This window comes from Zalophus californianus, chromosome 17, assembly GCF_009762305.2.
Source record: "Zalophus californianus isolate mZalCal1 chromosome 17, mZalCal1.pri.v2, whole genome shotgun sequence".
NCBI lineage: Eukaryota > Metazoa > Chordata > Mammalia > Carnivora > Otariidae > Zalophus > Zalophus californianus.
In genome coordinates this window covers 57009355-57032198 of record NC_045611.1, presented here as the reverse complement: position 1 = coordinate 57032198, position 22844 = coordinate 57009355, and the positions used below count along the sequence as shown (strand labels likewise).

Genomic DNA, 22844 nt, shown 5'->3' with positions numbered 1-22844 from the left:
AAATATCTATGCCCCCAACATGGGAATAGCCAATTATATAAACCAATTAATAACCAAAATAAAGAAACATATGGATAATAATACATTAATAGTAGGAGACCTCAACACTCCACTCACAGCAATGGACAGATCATCTAAGCAGACAATCAACAAACAAGAGCTTTGAATGACACATTGGACCAGATGGACCTCATAAATATTTACAGAACATTCCACCCTGAAACAACAGAATACTCATTCTTCTCAAATGCACATGGAATTTTCTCCAGAATAGACCACATACTGGGTCACAAATCAGGTCTCAACTGATACAAAAAGATTGAGATTATCCCATGCATATTTTCAGACCACAATGCTGTGAAACTGGAACTCAATCACAAGAAGCAACTTGGAAGGAACTCAAACACTTGGAAGTTAAAAAGCATCCTGCTAAAGAATGATTGGGTCAGGGGTGCCTGGATGGCTCAGTTGGTTAAGTGTCTGCCTTTGGCTCAGGTCATGATCTCAGGGTCCTGGGATCAAGTCCCACATATGGCTCCCTGATCAGCAGGGAGTCTGCTTCTCCCTTTCTCACTCTCCCTTTGCTCTCCCTCTCTCTCTCTCTCTCTCTCTCTCAAATAAATAAATAAAAATCTAAAAGAAAAATAAAGAATGATCGGGTCAACCAGGAAATTAAAGAAGAACTTAAACAATTCATGGAAACTAATGAGAATGAAAACACATTGGTCCAAAACTTATGGGACACTGCAAACGCAGTCCTAAGGAGGAAATACATAGCCATCCAAGCCTCTCTCAAAAAATTAGAAAAATCCCAAATGCACAAGCTAACCTTACACCTAAAGGAACTGGAGAAAGAACAGCAAATAAAACCTAAACCAAGCAGGAGAAGAGAAATAATAAAGATTAGAGCAGAATCAATGAAATAGAAACCAGAAAAACAGTAGAGCAGATCAACGAAACTAGAAGCTGGTTCTTTGAAAGAATTAATAAGATCGATCAAACCTCTGGCCAGACGTATCCAAAAGAAAAGAGAAAGGACCCGAATTAATAAAATCATGAATGAAAGGGGAGAGATCACGACTAACACCAAGGAAATAGAAACAATTATTAGAAATTATTACCAGCAACTACATGCCAACAAATTAAGCAATCTAGAAGGAACGGACGCATTCCTGGGAACTTACAGACTACCAAGACTGAAACAGGAAGAAATAGACAATCTGAACAGACCAACCAGCAAGGAAATTGAAGCAGTAATCAAAAACCTCCCAAAAAACAAGAGTCCAGGGCCACATGGCTTCCCAGGGGAATTCTACCAAACATTTAAAGAAGAAATAATACCTATTCTCCTGAAGCTGTTTCAAAAATAGAAATGGAAGGAAAACTGCCAGACTCCTTCTATGAGGCCAGTTTTACCTTGATCCTAAACCCAGACAAAGACTCCATCAAAAAGGAGAATTAGAGACTAATATCCCTGATGAACATGGATGCCAAAATACTCAATAAGATTCTAGCCAATAGGATCCAACAGTACATTAAAAGGATTATTCACCACGACCAGGTGGGATTTATTCCTGGATGCAAGTGTGGTTCAACATTCACAAATCAATCAACATGATGGAGCACATTAATAAAAGAAAAGACAAGAACCAGATGATCCTCTCAATTGATGCAGAAAAAGCATTTGACAAAATACAGCATCCTTTCCTGATTAAAACTCTTCAACGTATAGGGATAGAGGGAACATACCTCAATATCATAAAATCCATCTATGAAAAGCCCACAGTGAATATCATCCTCAATGGGGAAAAACTAAGAGATTTTCCCTTAAGGTCAGGAACATGACAAGGATGTCCACTTTCACCATTATTGTTCAACATAGTAACAGAGGTCCTAGCCTCAGCAATCAGACAACAAAAGAAATAAAAGGCATTCAAATTGGCAAAGAAGTCAAACTCTCTTCGCAGATGACATGATACTTTATGTGGAAAACCCAAAAGACTCCTCCCCAAAATTACTAGAACTCATACAGCAATTCAGCAATGTGGCAGGATACAAAATCAATGCACAGAAGTCTGTTGCATTTCTGTGCACCAATAATGAAGCAGCAGAAAGAGAAATTAAGGAATTGATCACATTTACAAGTTCACCAAAAACTATAAGATACCTAGGAATAAACCTAACCAAAGAGGTAAAGGATCTATACTCTAGAAACTATAGAACACTTATGAAAGAAATTGAGAAAGACACAAAGAGATGGAAAGACATTCCATGCTTATGGAGTGGAAAAATAAACATCATTAAAATGTCTATGCTGCCCAGAGCAATTTACACTTTCAATGCCATCCTTATCAAAATACCACTGACATTTTTCACAGAGCTGGAACAAACAATCTTAAAATTTATATGGAATCAGAAAAGACACCGAATCACCAGGGGAATGTTGAAAAAGAAAACCAGAGCTGGGGGCATCACAATGCCTGACTTCAAGCTACATTACAAAGCCATCGTCATCAAGACAGTATGGTATTGGCACAAAAACAGACCCATAGACCAAAGGAACAGATTAGAGATCCCAGAAGTGGATCCTCAACTCTATGGTAAACTAATTTTCGACAAAGCAGGAAAGAATATCCAATGGAAAAAGACAGTATCTTCAATAAATGGTGCTGGGAAAACTGGACATCCACATGCAGAAGACCATTCTCTTACACCATACACAAAGATAAACTAAAAATTTATGAAAGACCTCAATGTGAGACAGGAATCCATCAAAATCCTAGAGAAGAACATAGGAAGTAACCTCTTTGACATTAGTCTCAGCAACTTCTTTCAAGACATGTCTCCAAAGACAAGGGAAACAAAAACAAAAAGGAACTTTTGGGCCTTCATCAAGATAAAAAGCTGCACAGCAAAGGAAAGAGTCAACAAAACTAAGAGGCAATCCACAGAACGGGAGAAGATATTTGCAAATGACATTTCAGATAAAGGGCTGGTATCCAAGATCTACACAGAACTTCTCAAACTCAACACCCAAAGAACAAATAATCCAGTCAAGAAATGGGCAGAAGACATGAACAGACACTTCTCTGAAGAAGACATACAAATGGCTAACAGACACATGAAAAAATGCTCCACATCACTTGTCATCAGGGAAATACAAATCAAAATCACAATGAGATACCACCTTACACAAATTAGAACGGCAAACATTAACAAGACAGGAAATAAGTGTTGTCGAGGTTGTGGAGAAAGGGGAACCCTCATACACTGTTGGTGGGAATGCAAGCTGGTACAGCCACTCTGGAAAACAGTATGGAGGTTCCTCAAGATGTTAAAAATAGAGTTACCCTATGACCCAGCAATTGCACTACTAGGTATTTACCCAAAGATACAGATGTAGTGAAAAGAAGGGGCCCATGCACCCCAATGTTCATAGCAGCAATGTCCACAATAGCCAAACTGTGGAAGGAGCTAAGTTGCCCTTCAACAGATGAATGGATAAAGAAGTGTGGTCCATATATACAATGGAATATTACTCAGCCATCAGAAAGGATGAATACCCACCATTTGCATCGACATGGATGGAACTGGAGGGGATTATGCTAAGTGAAATATGTCAGTCAGAGAAAGACAATTATCATACAGTTTCACTCATATGTGGAACATAAGAAATATCGTGAAGGACCATGGGGAAGGGAAGGAAAAACTTAATGGGAAGAAATCAGAGAGGGAGACAAATCACGAGAGACTCTGGGAACCAAACTGAGGGTTACAGAAGGGAGGGGGGGTGGGGGAATGGGGTAACCGGGAAATGGGTATTAAGGAGGGCACATGTTGGGATGAGCACTGGGTGTTATACGCAACTAATGAATCATTGAACACTACACCAAACACTAATAATGTACTATATGTAGGCTAACTGAACCTAATAAAAATTATGTATAAAAGTAAGAGACTGAAGATATTAGCTGCCATGTTTCTTGTTGGCATTGTAGTCCTGGTTTTGCTAACACACACACATACATTTTTGCCCCTACTATTACATTTTACTTATTTTTTTTAAATTTTATTTTATTATGTTATGTTAATCACCATACATCATTAGTTTTTGATGTGGTGATCCACGATTCATTGTTTTCGTAGCATATATATTTTTTAAAGTAATTTACACACCCAATATAGGGCTTGAGATCATGACCTTGAGATCAAGAGTCACACATTCTATTGACTGAGCCAGTCAGGTGCTGTGGGAAACAGAACACCACAACGACCACTGGTGCATGTTCATTCAGACTGAGATCTCTGAGAAAACTCGAGATTGCAGGGTTAAAAATAAGCCGAAAGGATCAGAGTGAAATGCCCTTGGGACATGTGTGGTCTGTTCTAAAGTACGCAGCAGAAGATGTTTTGTAGATAGGAAGCCAGCTGTAAACAGCACACTATGCATTCCCTTCTTTGTTCTCTTAACCTGTGTTAAGGGCCGAGTACAATGGTGTTTACAATTAATTGATCACAGCCAGTTACAGATTTCTTTATCCCTTCTCACTCCCATTGCTTCACTTGACTAAGCCTGTGTATGTGGAAGAATGTGCCTTATTAAGCCCCTGTTGTAAATCATTATAGATCTATATCACTGTAGAAGGTATATTAGATTATGGAAAATAAACCTCGGCACCTCGGGCTGTTTGCTCAGGGTCCCCTGTGCCTCGCTATACTGTCGTCTCTTTTTTTCAGTTCCTTTGCCACCCCAGGTCCTCGACTCTCTGAGGTTGACAAGGTGCCCCTGGCTTTGCTAGCATATTAATCTATTTTTGTTTTGTGGTTTAAGATTCACAATACATCCATGCAATAAGGCTTCAGTTACAAGTTCTGGAGGTCTAATATACAGCATGGTGACAATTAATAATTCTGTACCATATATCTGAAATTTGCTAGGATAGTAGATCTTAAGCGTTCTCACGACACACGTATACACAAAAGGTAACTATATGAGGTGATGGATGTGTTAATTAGCTTGATTATGATGATTATGTCACAATATTTACATACATCAAAATCACAATAAAATAACTTTGGTTAAAGTAAGGGCCAAGGAGCTTCAAAATATTTTCAACATGACCCTCCAAGGTCAAATTTAATTTTGTCTATTCATGATTGTTGGAGGTTAGTCATGGTCTGCAGTAGAAGCACAAAATTAGTTCCCACAGTCAAGCTGTGTCTGGCCAAGTGATGAAGGAATCAGAAACAGTGTCACCATGCAAGAGAAAATGACTCTAGTTAACTTAAAAGAGCATATCAGAAGGATATGGGGTAGCTGATAAAATCAAAGAACTAAAAACCACATTCTGAATCCAGGGTTTCTGTGCCTGTCTAGGATCTGTGATTCAGGAAGAAGACACCCCTGCCCCCAATTGCTCATCTTGAGATTCAAAGACTCAGGAAAGAACATCTAAAGAAACAGCTCAAATGTTGTCTCTGTGTGGGCTTTACGCCTGGAATAAAACTCACTGATATTATGTAAAGTAAGAGGGCTAGCTCACCAGAATGGGGCTAAAAACAGAAACAAACACCAGAGTCTACACATTCCTTTCGACTAGCAAGCTACCTTGTTAAGTATACATATAATCTGTTTCTTCTACATAATTACCATTTCAAGCCATCAGTTGTCTACATTGCATCTGAGAATTTAAACAAGTCTGTGCAAGACAAAGAAGAGTTGTAGGGTTCTCTGTTGCCATGGTAGCAAGTAGACAACACAGCTCAGTGGCAGCTTGCTTTGATGACCAACAGAGGACACAGACTCCTTTCATTCCAAGTCAGACTCACTCCAGAGAACATGCTTCTAAGGCAGACCTACTGCCAGACCTCTGTTACCAATACGGCCCCAACACAAACTTTTTCAGGACACCACAGGAGAGCTGCAGCTTGATTTTCCTAACACAACAATGGCCGGCTGCCATAACTCTCCCTCACTTAGAAGAAGTCTAGCTTCTTGGCTTCAGACAGGGTTTGGGTCTCATCCTTTGACTCAGTTTCTCAGCATTAGCAACAGAAGGGACCAACGGGAGAATTATCAGACAATCAAACATCAATGGATGAAAACTAAATGTTAGCTGTAGTTGCCTACAACAAATTCCTATGGTTCGTGCTCCCCCCACAAACCTACCATTCCTGGAGGCAACACCGTGAGCCGCAGGAGGATCATACCTGAGTGTCCGGAGGAAGGAACGCTGAAGTTTCAAGGTGTCACACAGCATCTTTATTCCACTATACCCCAAGGAATTCTGGCCCAGGTCCAGAGTGACCAGGCTCTGATTGCTGCCTAGGGCAGATGAGAGGATTTCAGAGCTGAAAGGGGTGATGGCACATTCCTACAACCTACAGGGGAGACACAAAATTATTTAGTTCATTCAACCAATGTGTACTGATATGGTCCTATACCCCAGGCACACTCTTGGGTGTTGGGGATCCAACAGGGAACAACAGAAGTCTCTTCCCTCTGAGCTCATGTACTAATAGGAAACAGATGTCTGTAGTGTGTCATATCCAATAAGGTTATGAAGGGCAAAGGGAGAACCTGGGGGGTGCCCACTACAATGGTTGAAAAAGACCTGAGGGGTGAACCATATGAACCATAGAGAGATCTGGAGTAGGAGCTCCCAGGCAGAGACATAGCTTGTGCAAAGGCCCTGAGGTTGTGTAGGATTATCATGTAAAGCAATACTGAGGTAGCCAGCTTAAGCGTGAACCAGGGAGGGTTGAAAGAGATGCGGTCACAGATAAGAGGGAGCCATCTCACAGAAGGTTCTTAAGACATTGTAAACTTTGGATTTTACTTGGAATGAGATGGGGAACTATCGAGGGTTTTGAGCAGAAACATGACAAGAACTATAATTTAGAAGTTATTCTTAGTACTTGGTTGGAAAACTGTAGGGAACAGAGAAGGCAGAATACAGACTAGGCTGAAGGCTATACAACCACCTGGATGTTACCAGGAGGTATTGGGGGTATGAGAACAGATTCTAGATATCTGGAAGACGGCAGCAGTAGGCTTGGATTTGATATTTGAAAGAAAAAAGGAATAAAGGAGTTTGTTTTGAGCAAATAATATTGTACAAATGTTCAAGGGGTTTGCATATATATGTGTACACACACAGACACACACATGAGATTAGGTCATACATTTAAGTATTTCCCAGGATTTAGAAGAGGCTAAACTTAACACCAAACATTTAGCATACTTCCTGGCACACTGAATAACATGCAAACATATTTCATGATCATAGCCAACTCTTCTGGTGAATACAACCAACTCCATTTCCTAGAACACGTAACTGAGATGATACCATCAGGAAGTCAAGGCTTACTAGATACATCCCTACACCAGTAGTGCATGTGGTTAAGAGAGCCCCCTCCTCATCATTATTAACATCACCAGCCTCCTGCAAACAAGCACCTGCCATGAATTGTAACAACCAGAGGTTTCCCCACCTGCAAGCTCGAGGATTTGTTCAGTTGGCATCCTCACCAGTGCTGGGAGCTTTACAAATACTGTTGTCTGGGTCTTGTGGAGATCCCGATTTGAGTGGTCTGAGGTACAGCCTGGGTGTTGGGATCCTCAGAGCTGCAAGCATTTCTACTACACAGTAGAGGTTGGACACCACAACTCTGCCTTATCTTCTTGCGCTGTAGAGGCCAGAAAACTAGCTACCATCTGAGAGTCCCTCACAAGTAAGGTTCCAGATTCAAGTACGTTTGAGTGATGGTACCTAACTCACACAGGATTGTGAGACAGAACTGAGTTGAAGCCATTTATCTGCTCATGGAGGTGACATTTTCTGCAGTATCGAATTCCTAGCTCTCTGGAGGCTGGGAGCTGGGGCAGCGACTCCTTCTCGATGACTTAAGTGTTGCAGCTTAACATGGTCCACAGGTGGCCTTTGGATGACCTAGACTAGAAGCTATTCCTTTAACCGTTCTAGTGAATTTTCTCCCCCAGCTTTACTGATGTATAATTGACAAATAAAAATTTTATGTATTTAAGTTGTACAATGATTTAATATATGTACATACTGTGAAATGATCACCACAATCAAGTTAATTAACACATCTATCAGCTCACAGAGTTACCATTTTTTTGTGTGAGAACAATTTATTTGCTGAGAACTGTTTTATTGTTGAAAAGTAGAAGTTTTGGAGATTTTCTTAAATCTTTATGGAGATATAATTGACATAAAACATTGTGTAAGTTTAAGGTGTGAAATGTGTTGATTTGGCACATTTATATATATTGCAAGATGATTGCCACTGTACTGTTAGCTAACACTTCCATCCCAACACATAATTTCTTCTTTTGGTGAGAAAATTTAAGATCTATTTTTTTTAAACAGGCTCTTAACTATTAACTACAAGGGAACAAACCAATGGTCACCAGAGTGGAGGTGTATGGGGGAATTGGAAAAATAGGGGATGGGGATGAAGGAGTGCACTTGTCCTGATGAGCACTGGGTGCTGTATGGAAGTGTTGAATCATTATATTGTGCACCTGAAACTAATATAATACTGTGTTAATTGCACTGGAATGAAAAAAATCTATTCTTTTAGCAACTTTCAAGTATATAACAGTATTATTAGCTATAATCGCCATGCTATATGTTAGATATCCAGAACTTATTCATTTTTTTAAAAAATTTTACTTATTTGACAGAGAGAGACAGAGAGAGAGGGAACACAAGCAGGGGGAGTGGGAGAGGGAGAAGCAGGCTTCCTGCTGAGCAGGGATCCTGATGCAGGGCTTAATCCCAGGACCCTGGGATCATGACCTGAGCCAAAGGCTGATGCACAATGACTGAGCCACCCAGGCGCCCCTGGAACTTATTCACCTTTTAACTGGAAGTCTGCTTTTTTTTTTTTTTTAAGATTTATTTTTTTTGACAGAGAGAGAGAGACAGTGAGAGAGGGAACACAAGCAGGGGGAAGTGGGAGAGGGAGTAGCAGGCTTCCCGCTGAGCAGGGAGCCTGATGCGCAGCTCGATTCCAGGACCCTGGGATCATGACCTGAGCTGAAGGCAGACGCTTAACGACTGAGCCACCTAGGCACCCCTGGAAGTCAGCAACCTTTGATCAACACCCCTCCCCATTTCCTCCCACCCCTTGGCCCCTGGCAATCACCACTCTACTTTGTCTCTATGAGCTCAGCTCCTTTAGATTCCACATGTAAGTGGTATCATACAGTATTTGTCTTTGTCTTATTTTACTTAGCATAATACCCTCAAGTATCATCCACGTTATCTCAAATGGCAGGATTTCCTTCCTTCTCATGGCTAATATTCCATTGTGTGTGTATATATTTCACATCTTCTTTATCCAATCATCTGTTGGTGGACACTTAGATTGTTTCCTATCTTGGCCATTGTGAAAAATGCTGCAATAAACATGAGAATGCAGATATCTTTTCAAGATCCCGTTTCATTTCCTTTGGATATATATCCAGAAGTGGGATTGCTGGATCATAAGATAATTCTATCTTTAGCTTTTTGAGGAACCCCCATATAGCTTCCAGAGTGGCTGCACCAGCTTGCATTCCCATCAACAGTACACAAGGATTCCCTGTTCTCCATGTCCTCACCAACACTTGTTATCTCTGTTCATTTAATAACAACCATCCTGAAAGGTATGAAGTGATAGTTCATGTGGTTTTGATTTTCATTTCCCCAGTGATTAGTGATGCTGAATATTTTTTCATGTCCCTGTTGGCCATTTGTCTGTCTGATTTGGAAAAAAAAATCTCTTCATGTTCTTTGCTCATCATTTTTATTTATTTTTTGCTATTGAGTTGTATAAGTTCCTTATCTATTTTGGATATTAACCCCTTATCAGATATATGGTTTCCAAATATTTTTCTGTAGGTTGCCTTTTCATTTTGTTGACTGTTTCCTTTAGTAGACAGAAGCTTTTTCATTTGATGAAGTCCCCCTTATTTATTTTTGCTTTTGTTGCCAGTGCTTTGACCATCATATACAAAAAATCATTGCCAAGACAAACGCTGAAGAGCTCATGTCCCATGTTTTCTTCGAGGAATTTTACAGTTTCATGTCCTAAGTCTTTAATCCATTTTGAGGTAATTTTTGTGTATGGTGTAAGCGTTCAATTTCATTCTTTTGCATGTGGATATCCAGTTTTTTTCAAACCTATTTATTGAAGAGACCATCCCTTCCCCACTGAGTATTCTTGGTGCCCTTGTCAAAGATTAGTTGACTGTGTATGTGGGGGGTTTATTTCTGGGCTCTCTATTCTGTTGTTTTGGCTTATGTATCTGTTTTCATGCCAGCACCATGCTATTTTGATACTATGATTTCATAATATAGTTTGAAATCAGGAAGTGTGATGCCTTCAGCTTTGTTCTTTGTCAGAACTAATTTGGCTATTTGGAGTCTTTTGTGGTTGCCCACAAATCTGGGGATTTAAAAAAATTGTGAAAACTGCTATCCTACTGGATTTTAAAAATAATCAGGTTTGTTCCAATCTCTTGTATTTGCGCTGGGGGATTTGCTGCACCAATATTTTATTTCAGATAGAGAATAAAGTAAAAAAACCTAACTTACCATAGACATTTGAGGTTACACGTTGGCTTCTTCAAAGCCTCACACAGAAATTTCAGTCCAGCAATTCCTATGTGACTCAGCCCCAGATCCAAGTGTGTAAGGCTTGAATTTTGCTGGAGAAGTGTTGACAGATAACTGCAGCCACTGCTGGTTATGCTGGAGTACCAAAGCCTAGAAATCAATCACATGAAGAAAATAAACTGAGTCCTTCCTGAGGAGATGTACCAAAACCAAGCTCGTTGACCTCAAGCCACAGGTTTTACAGAAGCTTGCAGACAATGAGACATGGAAATGAAATCATGGGTGGAGTTATAATTACTATATAAGTGATTATATAGGCCCCACCCACCCCCTCTACTCCACACGTGCAAAGATGTCTACATCCTAATCCCTGGTCCCTGTGAATATTTGATGTTATGTGTAAAGAGGACTCTGCAGGTGTGGTTAAGGATCTGGAGGTGGGGAGATTATCCAGGTGAGCCAATGTAATCACAAGGATCCTTACAAGAAGGAGCATGAGAGTCAAAGCCAGCAAGGGGGAGAGGTAATGAGACAGACAGAAGGACACTGAAGACACTACACTGCTGGCTTTGGACATGGGGGAAGGGGCCATGAGCCAAGGGATGCAGGCACCTCTAGAAGCTGGAAAAGGCCAGGAAATGGATTCTTCCCTGGAGATATCAGAAGGAACACAGCCCTGTGGACACCTTGATTTTAGCCCAGGGAAACCCATTTTGGACTTCTGGCCTCCGGAACTTTAAGACAATGAGTTTGTGTTGTTTTAAGCCTCCGAGTTTGTGACAATTTGTTATAGAAACAGGAAAGTAATACAAATGGTATTTATTATTTCTACCCTAACTATGGGACAGAGAATATCCATCTTGCCTTGACTTGCAACTTCTATTAGGGAAGGGGCCAATTATACTTCCTAAATCCAGTTATTAGACAGGTAGTATCTAGAGGTAGAGGGCACCAGTTCTCATCTGGACAAGTCTGGCACTAGATCTTAGATATCCATTAATCAGCTACACAGGATATCAGTGGTACTTCTTCTTAAGCATTGAAAAAAAATTTTTTTTTGCCTTTCCCTGGTTTACTATTAGTGTTCTGAACTTGATATTAGCAGAAAACCAGAGATGATTGAACTTATCATTGGCTACTTTCATAGGCAGAATAATGTCCCTCAGAGACGTCTGTGCTCCAATCCCCAGATCTTACATGGCAGTTGAGATTGAGACTAGGGATCCTGACATGGTGAGTTACCCTGGACTATACAGAGGGGCTGAATCTAATCATAGGAGTCCTTTCTTACTGAAGTGGAGAGAGACTCAATATGTGGGCTTGACCCACTGCAGCTGGCTTTTTTTTTTTAAGATTTTATTTATTTATTTGACAGAGAGAGACACAGCGAGAGAGGGAACACAAGCAGGGGGAGTGGGAGAGGGAGAAGCAGGCTTCCCGCCGAGCAGGGAGCCGGACGTGGGGCTCGATCCCAGGACCCTGGGATCATGACCTGAGCCAAAGGCAGACACTTAATGACTGAGCCACCCAGGCATCCCCCCCAGCTGGCTTTGAACCAAGGAGCACAGCAGCTGTTAGGGGACAAGGCCAGCTCTCAGCTTGCAGGGACACCCATCCCACAGCCACAAAGAGGCAAATTCTGCCAACAGCCTGAATGAGCAAGGGAATGAATCCCTTCCTAGAACCTCCAGAAAGGAACATGGCCCTGTGCCTACTGGTCTTCTGGCCTATGGAAGTATACAAACCATGTTAAGCTGATAAGCTCATGGTAATTTGTTATAGCAGTAATAGAATACTACCATGGCTGCCTTTTAGTTTCAGTGAACTTTACTAAGTGATTGTATCGGCCTTGGCTCCTACAAGGGCCCCCTGTCACATTGCCAGACCCCAGGGAATAGCAGTCATGTGATATATCCAGGGATGTGGGGCCAGAGGCAGCCTTTCAGAGGAACTAACACACACCCCCGTGGCTTGGAAATTTGTAAATTTATAGAAACTTCCAGGACTATGGGGTAACAGAGGAAGGCCCAAGCAAGTTCTGACAACTTAGTAAAGTGGGGACATAGCTCACAAACAGAATTGAGGTCCAGAAAGAAGAGGTCTTGACCTGTAGTTCCTTAGAGTCCTACCTCCACAGGGGTGCAAACACGATGACATTTAACGTCTGAGTCTTAGCTTTCGCACTGCAAACTGGAGAGAAGATATTTATTTTATAAGGCTGGCTGAGTAAATGAAAAAAATCTCTGGCAAGACCTTAGGAAAATGCCTGGCACATATTAATTAATTCAGGTGCTTGATAAGTGTTGGCCATCACTATTTTTTCTGTTTAGATGCTTTGGGTGGCAGTAACATGTAACATAACTTGAAGACAAGAGCTAGTGGGTTGGTAGCATCTTAATTCATATGGAACTTTATATTATTTTAGAGTTTGGGGGCTGAGACAGAGGGGTAAAATCCTTTCCTTCTACCTCTCTCCAGCCATGAACTGAATGCTTCATGGAATTTTAAGTGAGTGAGTAGTTGTTGGATATTGGGTGCCTTAAGGAATATCCTAGATTAAAACTGGTTTATAGGAAATGCTGACAGTTACTGTCAGAGGTGATTTTGTAGATGGCAAGAACACTGGAGATGTTAACACTGAATAGAATCTCTGAGTAGAAACAGTCGATGCAGCTCCATTCCTTTCTCAAAATTTGTCCTATGATTTTAGTGTTAACAAGAGGATTTTACATAAAGTATCATGTCATCTGTGAAAAGAGAGTTTGACTTCTTTGCCAATCTGAATACCTTTTATTTCTTTTTGTTGTCTGATTGCTGTTGCTAGGACTTCTAGTACTATGTTGAATAACAGTGGTGAGAGTGGGCATCCTTGATGTGTTCCTGATCTTAAGGGAAATGCTCTCAGCTTTTCCCCATTGAGGATGATAAAAGACTTCACCCCCAAATTACTAGAGCTCATACAGCAATTCAGTAATGTGTCAGGATACAAAATCAATGCACAGAAATCAGTTGCTTTCTTATTCACTAACAATGCAACTGTAGAAAGAGTATTAGAGAAATAACACCAAAAACCATAAGATAACTCAGAATAAATCTAACCAAAGAGGTAAAGGATCTATACTCTAGGAACTACAGAACACTCATGAAAGAAAATGAAGAAGACACAAAGAGATGCAAAAACATTCCATGCTCATGGATTGAAAGAATGAACATTGTTAAAATGTCTACACTACCGAGAGCAATCTATACCTTCAATGCCATCCCGATCAAAATTCCAATGACATTTTTCAAAGTGCTGGAACAAACAATCCTAAAATTGTATGGAATCAGAAAAGACCCCAAATCACCAAGGAAATGTTAAAAAAGAAAAACAAAGCTGGGGGCATCACATTGCCCGATTTCAAGCTATATTACAAAGCTGTGATCACCAAGACTGCACGGTACTGGCACAAAAACAGACATATAGACCAATGGAACAGAATAGAGAGCCCAGATGCGGACCCTCAACTCCATGGACAAATAATCTTTGACAAAGCAGGAAAAAATACGCAATGGAAAAAAGACAGTCTCTTCAATAAATGGTGTTGGGAAAATTGGACAGCCACATGCAGAAGAATGAAACTGGACCATTCTCTAACACCATACACAAAGATAAACTCAAAATGGATGAAAGACCTCGATGTGAGACAGGAATCCATCAAAATCCTAGAGGAGAACATAGGCAGTAACCTCTTCGACATTGGCCACAGCAACTTCTTTCAAGATTCATCTCCAAACGCTAGTGAAACAAAAGCAAAAATGACCTTTTGGGACTTCATCAAGATAAAAAGCTTCTGCACAGCAAAGGAAACAGTCCACAAAACAAAGACGCAACCCACAGAATGGGAGAAGATATTTGCAAATGACACTACAGACAAAGGGCTGGTATCCAAGATCTATAAAGAACTTCTCAAACTCAACACCCAAAAAAACAAATAATCAAGTCAAAAAATGGGCAGAAGACATGAACAGACACTTCTCTGAAGAAGATATGCAAATGGGTAACAGACACATGAAATTCATTAGCCATCAGGGAAATTCAAATCAAAACCACATTGAGGGGGCACCTGGGTGGCTCAGATGGTTAAACGTCTGCCTTCGGCTCAGGTCGTGATCCCAGGGTCCTGGGATCGAGTCCCGCATTGGGCTCCCTGCTCCTTGGGAGCCTGCTTCTCCCTCTGCTTCTCTCTCTCTCTCTCTCCCTCTGTCTCTCATGAATAAATAAATAAAATCTTTAAAAAAAAAAACCACATTGAGGGGGCACCTGGGTGGCTCAGTTGGTTAAGCAACTGCCTTCGGCTCAGGTCATGATCCTGGAGAGTCCCGGGATTGAGTCCCACATCAGGCTCCCTGCTCAGCAGGGAGTCTGCTTCTCCCTCTGACCCTCTTCCCTCTCATGCTCTCTGTCTCTCATTCTCTCTCTCGCAAATAAATAAAATCTTAAAAACCACATTGAGATACCAACTTACACCAGTTAGAATGGCAAAAATGGACAAGGCAAGAAATAACAAATGTTGGAGAGGTTGTGGGGAAAGGGGAACCCTCTTACACTGTTGGTGGGAATGCAGGTTGGTACAGCCACTTTGGAAAACAGTGTGGAGGTGCCTCAAGATGTTAAAAATAGAGTTACCCTATGACCCAGCAATTGCACTCCTGGGTATTTACCCCAAAGACACAGATGTAGTGAAAAGAAGGGCCAAATGCATCCCAATGTTCCTAGCAGCAATGTCCGCAATAGCCAAACTGTGGAAAGAGCCGAGATACACTTCAACAGATGAATGGATAAAGATGTGGTCCATATATACAATGGAATATTACTCAGCCTTCAGAAAGTATGAATAGCCACTATTTGCATCGACATGGATGGGACTGGAGATGATGCTAAGTGAAATAAGTCAAGCAGAGAAAGTCAATTATCATATGGTTTCACTTATTTGTGGAACATAAGGAATAGCAAGGAGGACATTAGGAGAAGGAAGGGAAAAATGAAGGGAGGGGAGTCGGAGGGAGAGATGAACCATAAGAGACTATGGACTTTGAGAAACAAACTGAGGGTTTTAGAGGGGATGGGGTGGGGGGATGGGCTAGCCCGGTGATGGGTATTAAGGAGGGCACATACTGCAGGGAGCACTGGGTGTTATATGAAAACCATGAATCATGGATCACTACCCCAAAAACTAATGATGTATTGTATGGTGACTAATATAATAAAATTAAATTAAAAAAACAAGAGGATTTTAATGAGCTTGTTGGCAAATAACTCCACGTACACTCAGTTGCAGGTAGAGCTTACGTTACATGGTACTAAGAACATGCATAGGGGATGCCTGGTGGCTCAGTCAGTTAAGTGTCTGCCTTTGGCTCAGGTCACGATCCCAGGGTCCTGGGATCCTCCTTCTCCCTATGCCTGCTGCTCCCCCTGCTTGTGCACACTCTCTCTGACAAATAAATAAAATCTTTAAAGGGGGCATGCATTAAAAACCCCCAAACCTGGAAACCAGCTACATCCCCAAATCCCTATGAAATATTGACACTATGTTTTGTATTTTTTTTTTCTAACACCCTCCTGTCAGGTCTCACCAGATTTAAATGCCAGCATTATAATTGGGGTATTCAAAGGAACTATTAAATGCTTGCACCTGTCCTCTTTGAATCCAGCATGCACACATGCACACACACAGCAGCACAGACTTACACCAGCATCTGTAGTTGACAGTCAGGGTAACTCAAGCCTTCACACAAAAGCTTTACGCCACCATCTCCCAGGACATTCTTTGCCAAGCACAGGTGCGTCAGCCTCTGGTTGATGATCAAAGCAGAGGAGAGCTCCTTGCAACAGGCTTCTGTAAGGCGACAGTTTTCCAACCTGCCAAAGTGTCACACAAGTGGTAAGAGGGTGAGAACATTTCCAAAGCCCAATTTTCTTGGCTGTCGCCAAAGGCTAGAGTCTCCAGCTACAGCTCTTCTTGTTAGCCCCCTTCTTCTCTCATCATGTGTTTAATGCTCAATCATGAAGGACCAAGAGTGAGAGAAGGGTAAGATGCATGAGCCACCTGCCTGGGACCAGAAATGGGAACCAGGTGTCCACATCAGTAGGAGGTCCCATAGGGGTTTCCCTGTATGTCCCGTAGTACTATTGCTCTTCCCTCTGTGGCCCCAGACTTAAAACAGAGATGCTCCATGGGAAGAGAGGCAGTACTTATGATAGCCTCTGCAGGAAGCATCTTGGGCGTCTCAGAGTTGTGCACAACAACTTGGCACTCTCCTCCGGGAGCTCATTTGCTGTGAGGTTCAGGCAAGTGAGGGACTGGTTCATCTTGAGGGAGGAGGAGAAATGGGCCCATTGCTGGATGGTGGCAGAACAAGTCACCAACCTGCCAGAGAAATGGGAACAAGTCATTCTTAAGAATCAACCACTGGATAACTGTCTCCAGTTTTACCCCTCATTCCACATTATGTCATGTCCTGGACTAAATGATGTGGAGCAGTGGCTAAGTGTGGTCCCTGGACCAGCTGCATCAGCATCACCTGGGAAGCAGTTAGAAATGCAAATCCTCAGAAACTCTGGATGCAGAACCCACTGATTTCTGTTTTAGGGTGTCCTGTATCACCTGGAAGATTCCTGGGCCACATCCTCAGAAGTTGATTCAGAGGATCTGAGTGAGACCCAAGAATTTGGGTTTTAACAAGTTCCCAGGTGATGCAGCTGCTGCTAGTCTGGAGACCACATGTTGAGAACTACTTATTTAGAAATCAGTCAATCAAGCATATCAGGCAACAAGGTGCCCATATTCTATCCCTGGAGAGAATATTCTTACCATGGAGAATGGAATTTCATTGGGACATTATGTGTATCATGGCCTTTGGAATGAGGTTTCTAAAAAAAAAAAAAAAAAGTTCTGCCATTTATTGTATTCGAAAATGTGGCCAAGTTACTTAACTTCATCAAACCTCATTTCCATCTTTAAATTGGAAACAAGTCATACACTCATGTTGAGTGTTTATTAAAGTTGATAATTCACATGAAGTGCTAAGTGGACTATGTACCATATAACTAAACTTAAGTAAAATTCAATAACACTTTCTTCTCTTAGAGTCTAACCTATAATAGAGGAACCAAAGTTAACTTGGGCATTGGAACACAAAGTAGAGTATTTAATGGCTTCCCATAAAATAAAACAAATTTCTATGGAGTCTCCTCCTTCCATTTTGGGTATCCATTTACTCCTTGAGAAACAAGTTAATACCCCCAATCTTCAAATTTCACACTTGTCCTGGTGAATCCTCACAGGGAAAAGAAAAGAAGGTCATTGGTAACAGTCAATTATGACAGTGGCTACTATCAATAATGCAACAATGAATACATGTGTGCTTGGACTTGGTTTCATTCAGTCCTCAAATCCTTATGAGATGTGCATTACTCCATCCTATTGATGGGGATAAGACCTAGTTAAATAGCCCAAAATCATAGCAGTAGAGGCAGAACCACAATCTGAGACCAACAGATCACCTTAAACTATGTTCCTATTGCTACTCAAAAGTGGACAAGTGAGGATCAATGGAATCCCATGATGATTAATGAAAATCCTCACAGAGAAATCACAGGGAGTACATCCCAAGGTGAGATCTCTCAACCCAGAGGACTACCAAGAAAGGGAAAACCTGATGCTCTCAAAGCATCCTTACCTGGACAGATGAATCTGGACAGAATCTGGTATTCTGAATCATGACATAGGAGAAACATAAACCATGAACAAATTCTGAGAGAGGACTGTATCCAGTTTCTGAGCATTTCTTTGGACTTTTATGGATAGTTGTTCAGGTTGTTCAATGATCAATACAAGTGGAAACTAAACTCCAGCCCATTTTCTGTTCTGGGCCATGTGCCCTGAGTAGGACTGTTTCTAATCAGAATAAGGGATTTCTCCCCCTAATTTATAGAGTTGCTATATAGGCTTGTGGCAGCTCTGTGCACATGCTGGGAGTTTTCAGTGATGGTGGGATATACCTTAGGTATTGCAGATTACATTTTGGGTGTCTTAAGATCTCACACAATATGGGGAGCATATCATTCTGGTCATTTCCTTGAAGGGTCAAATGCGTGAGAGTCTCATGACCACCAAAAACAATGCAGAAGTTCTAATAAGCATCTGCTGGGAAAATATTTTTGAGGCTAGGGAAATGACAAGAGAGGTGAAATCTTGCATTTCTATATACATGGGAACAAAGGGCCACAACAGGTTTAAACATGGGAAACGGTTCATATTTTTCACCTCCACTGAGGTGTGGTAAAAAAACTATATATATTAAGGTATAAAACTTAATGTTTCAATATACTCCTACCTTGTGAAATCATCACCACAATCAAGCTAGTGAACATACCTATAATTCACATAATCACTATTTTTTTTTTTTTTTTTGTGGTGAGAACACTTGAGATCAAGTCTCTTAGCAAATTTCAAGTATACAACGCAGTATTGTTAACTGTTGTCACATTGGTGCACAGTTACATCTCCAGAACTCATTTTGCATTAACTGAAACTTTGTACAGCTTAACATCTAATTTTAGAAACTATCGGAAGCCCCAGTTTCTTTAGTCATCTCAGACTTTTGCAAAGGGGAAGTTGGTCATCAACAGTCGTTTCAGACAAAAGCTGTTCTGTGACTTTTTGAAAGAGATAAGGAAGGGTAGTAGCTTCTTCCCCTGAAGTGTTACCAATGGGCACATTTCAGGAGCACTATGTCCTGCTCAACATCTTGCATGTAGAATCAGGATCACATGGCTGGTATAACCCTAAGTGGCAGAAGAGCTCCTTCTTTCTTTACATTGAGAAAGAAACCTGTGAAAGAGGACACCTGCATCTGGAGAGGGTCTTGCTGGTACCAAAGCCCATTTTGCTGACTAAATCATGTTTGCTCTCCTTCCCTAAACCTCCCCCACAGTCTGCCCATGTGTAACCTTCCAGGACTTTTCCAGCACATGAGCAGCACAGGTGAGCCCCACAGGAAGACCCTGAGGTGCTGTCATAGGTGAACATGAGCACACTCTATTCTGATTACGAGTATTTAACTTGTGTAATTACCTTTTTCTGGTACTTCTGAGCCCCATCATTTCTTCCCAACTTCATTCAACTACATAGATTTTTGGATCATATTCAGACATACCCAGCCCAGGTCACAGGCCTGTCTCAGCACATCGACACCATCTCTTCAACAGTGCTCCCAGTCAGGGGTGATTTTGTACCCCCTGGGGACACCTGGCAATGTCTGGAGACATTTTAGGTTGTCACAACTGGGCATGTGTGGGTGCCACTGGCATCTGGAAGGTAGAGGCCAGGGCTAGGGCTAAAAATCCTATGATGCACAGGACAGGCCCCCACAACAAAGAATTATCTAGCCCAACCCCAGTGTCTGCAGAGGTCGAGAAATCCTGTTTACACACAGCCCTATGGTTGTCTTAATGGTATTAAAGCTGCCCCCAGGATCTGGATGTTCATCACAGTGTTTCATGGACAGCCAAATCATATTTCACATTGCATTAAAATTACTTTATAAGAAAAAGTGAAATGGTGGTTGCCAAGGGCTGGGGAGAAGGGATCATGGGGAATTATTGTTTAATGGGGGCAGTGTTTCAGTTTTGTAATATGAAGAGTTCTGGAGATGGATGGTGGTGGTGGTTGCATAATTATACATTTAAAAATGCATAATTGTGAACTTAAGAATGGTTAAGATGTTAAGTTTTAGGTTATACCACAATAAAAAATTGGAAAAAAGTGACTTCATATGATTCAGTAGACAAATGTAAGGTATGAACCATCTCAATTATGTCTTGAGTACCCAGTTGGACTTTGGGAAAGGAATTCAAATATTGCTCCAATATTAAAAATGTAAGGAACGTGGTTATGCCCTAGGGGTTTTAATCCTGGGATTAGCTTCTACTTACACCACTTTCCGAAGATTATGGGTAGCAGAGTCCATTTTTTCACAAAGAAGCTTCACTGATGAGGTACTAAGGAATGTCTAGAAATACTGGCTGATGTCTAGAAATACCAGATTCTTGTTTGAGTTGAACACGGAAAAAAGATCCATCCAGAAAGGAAACACATATTGATCATTCTGGAACCTACTGGGAAGAGGCAAAGGATGGAGGGTGCCTGGGTGGCTCAGTTGGTTAAGTGACTGCCTTTGGCTCAGGTCATGATCCTGGAGTCCCGGGATCGAGTCCCACATCAGGCTTCCTGCTCAGCAGGGAGTCTGCTTCTCCCTCTGACCCTCTTCCCTCTCGTGCTTTCTATCTCTCATTCTCTCTCTCTCTCAAATAAATAAATAAATAAAATCTTAAAAAAAAAAAGAGGCAAAGGAGGGAATTTACCAAATATTGCTGGAGAGAAAACTAACATTTGTCCATCACTGTGAAGATATTTGGGGGGAGGTTTCTCTGGGCATATAGCCCTAATAAATAAGTGTAGCTCTGAAAGTCAGATAATTTAATCACTTAGCATCACTATCAGACCACTCATCACAAGACATATCACTGGAGAAAGAACACAAACGTCTTTTTTTTAAAGATTTTTTTATGTATTTGAGGGACTTGGGAAAAGATGGTGGAGGAGTAGGCGACCCTATTCCAACTGGTCCCCTGAATTGAGCTGGATATTCACCAGACCACTATGACCACCCACGAAATCAGCCTGAGATGTAAGAAGATATATCTGGATCTCTACAAACAGAATATCGCAGATGGTTGGTTTTGAGGTATGAAGCAGGGAGCCGTGATTCCACAGGGAGATAATGGAAGATAAACAGAAGGGGGAGGGAGCCATTGGGATCCTGCACCACCGGTGTGTGAAAGCCTCCCACGCTGGGGACAGGGCACAGACTTGCAGACTGGTAGCAGTGGGGAAAGGACTTTAGGGCAGGCCCCTGGACTGAAACCTGGAGTGGCAGAGCTGCACGTGTGAACTGGGGGTGGCTGGTGGTTTTAGAAGCACAAAGGGCAGAGACGTGCCCTGACCTGGAGGTGAGGACTGGGAGTGCTGCTGAGGGGCGCACAACCCAGGATGCTGTTTTTTAGCAGCATAGACAGAAATGGAGATAGTGTGGCCTGGAGTGCTCACTGAAGAACTGTGATCTCTCTGTTCTGAGGCAGAGGGTTGGAAATGGTCTCTTCTGCTCTCTCAGAAGAGACGTGGAAAGCCACCAGGGAAAGCCACCAGAGAACAAAAGCCCCCCAAAACTGGTGTTTGCTGAGCCCATCTCCTGCCACAGGGGGCAGGGCAACTCTGCCCAAATAGGGTTGCCTGAGTAACAGTGTGGCAGGCCCCTCCCACAGACGACTGTGGCTGGGAGAACAAGAGGCTGACAACCCTAAGGTCCCTATAAGATAGGTGCATCTTGCTTGGGTTGTGGTCAATAATTTGGACTCTGTACATTCCCTCAACCACCCCTCAACAGAATGACTAAGAGGAGGAACCCCCAAGATCGAAAGACTCAGAGACTATGACTTCTGCCACTGATTTACAAAAGGATACAGATATAACCAGGATGTCGGAAATGGAATTCAAGGTAGCAGTTGTGAAGCTAGAATAGCTACAATAGCTAGAATGGAGAAATCGATTAATGGCAACATAGAGTCTCTAAGGGCAGAAATGAAAGCTGAACTGGCAGAACTTAAAAATGCTATCAATGAGATCCAATCTAATATTGATACTCTAACAGCTAGGGTAAATGAGACAGAAGAATGAATTAGTGATCTAGAAGACCAATTGATAGAGGCTTGGGAGAAACAGCTCAAAATCCATGAAAACAGAATTAGAGAAATAAGTGACACCACGAAATGCTTCAATATCAGAATTATTGGGATACATGATGGGGTGGAGAGAGAGAGAGAGACGACTAGAAGATATATCTGAGCAAACTGTAGCTGAGAATTTCCCTAATCTGGGGAATGAAACAAACATTTGTGTCCTAGAGGCAGAGAGGACCCCTCCCAAGATCAAGGAAAACAGACCAACACCCCAGCATGTAATAGTAGAGCTCTTAGAAATCTTAGAACCAAGAAAACCATCTTAAGGGCAGTTAGGGGGAAGCGATTCCTTCAGTACAGAGGGAGGAACATCAGAATAACGTCAGACCTATCCACAGAGACCTGGCAAGCCAGAAAGGCCTGGCAAGACA

General features: G+C 41.7%; 1 protein-coding gene across 1 annotated transcript in view; it reads right to left on the bottom strand.

Moving 5' to 3' along the window:
* Positions 1-22844, bottom strand: part of LOC113936284 (NACHT, LRR and PYD domains-containing protein 2) — a 40334-nt gene that overhangs the window by 3799 nt on the left and 13691 nt on the right. The window contains 6 exon segments of the mRNA XM_035724922.1: positions 6211-6381; positions 10608-10778; positions 16363-16533; positions 16862-17041; positions 18676-18840; positions 20611-20790. Coding sequence (XP_035580815.1) covers positions 6211-6381; positions 10608-10778; positions 16363-16533; positions 16862-17041; positions 18676-18840; positions 20611-20790 — 1038 coding nt within the window.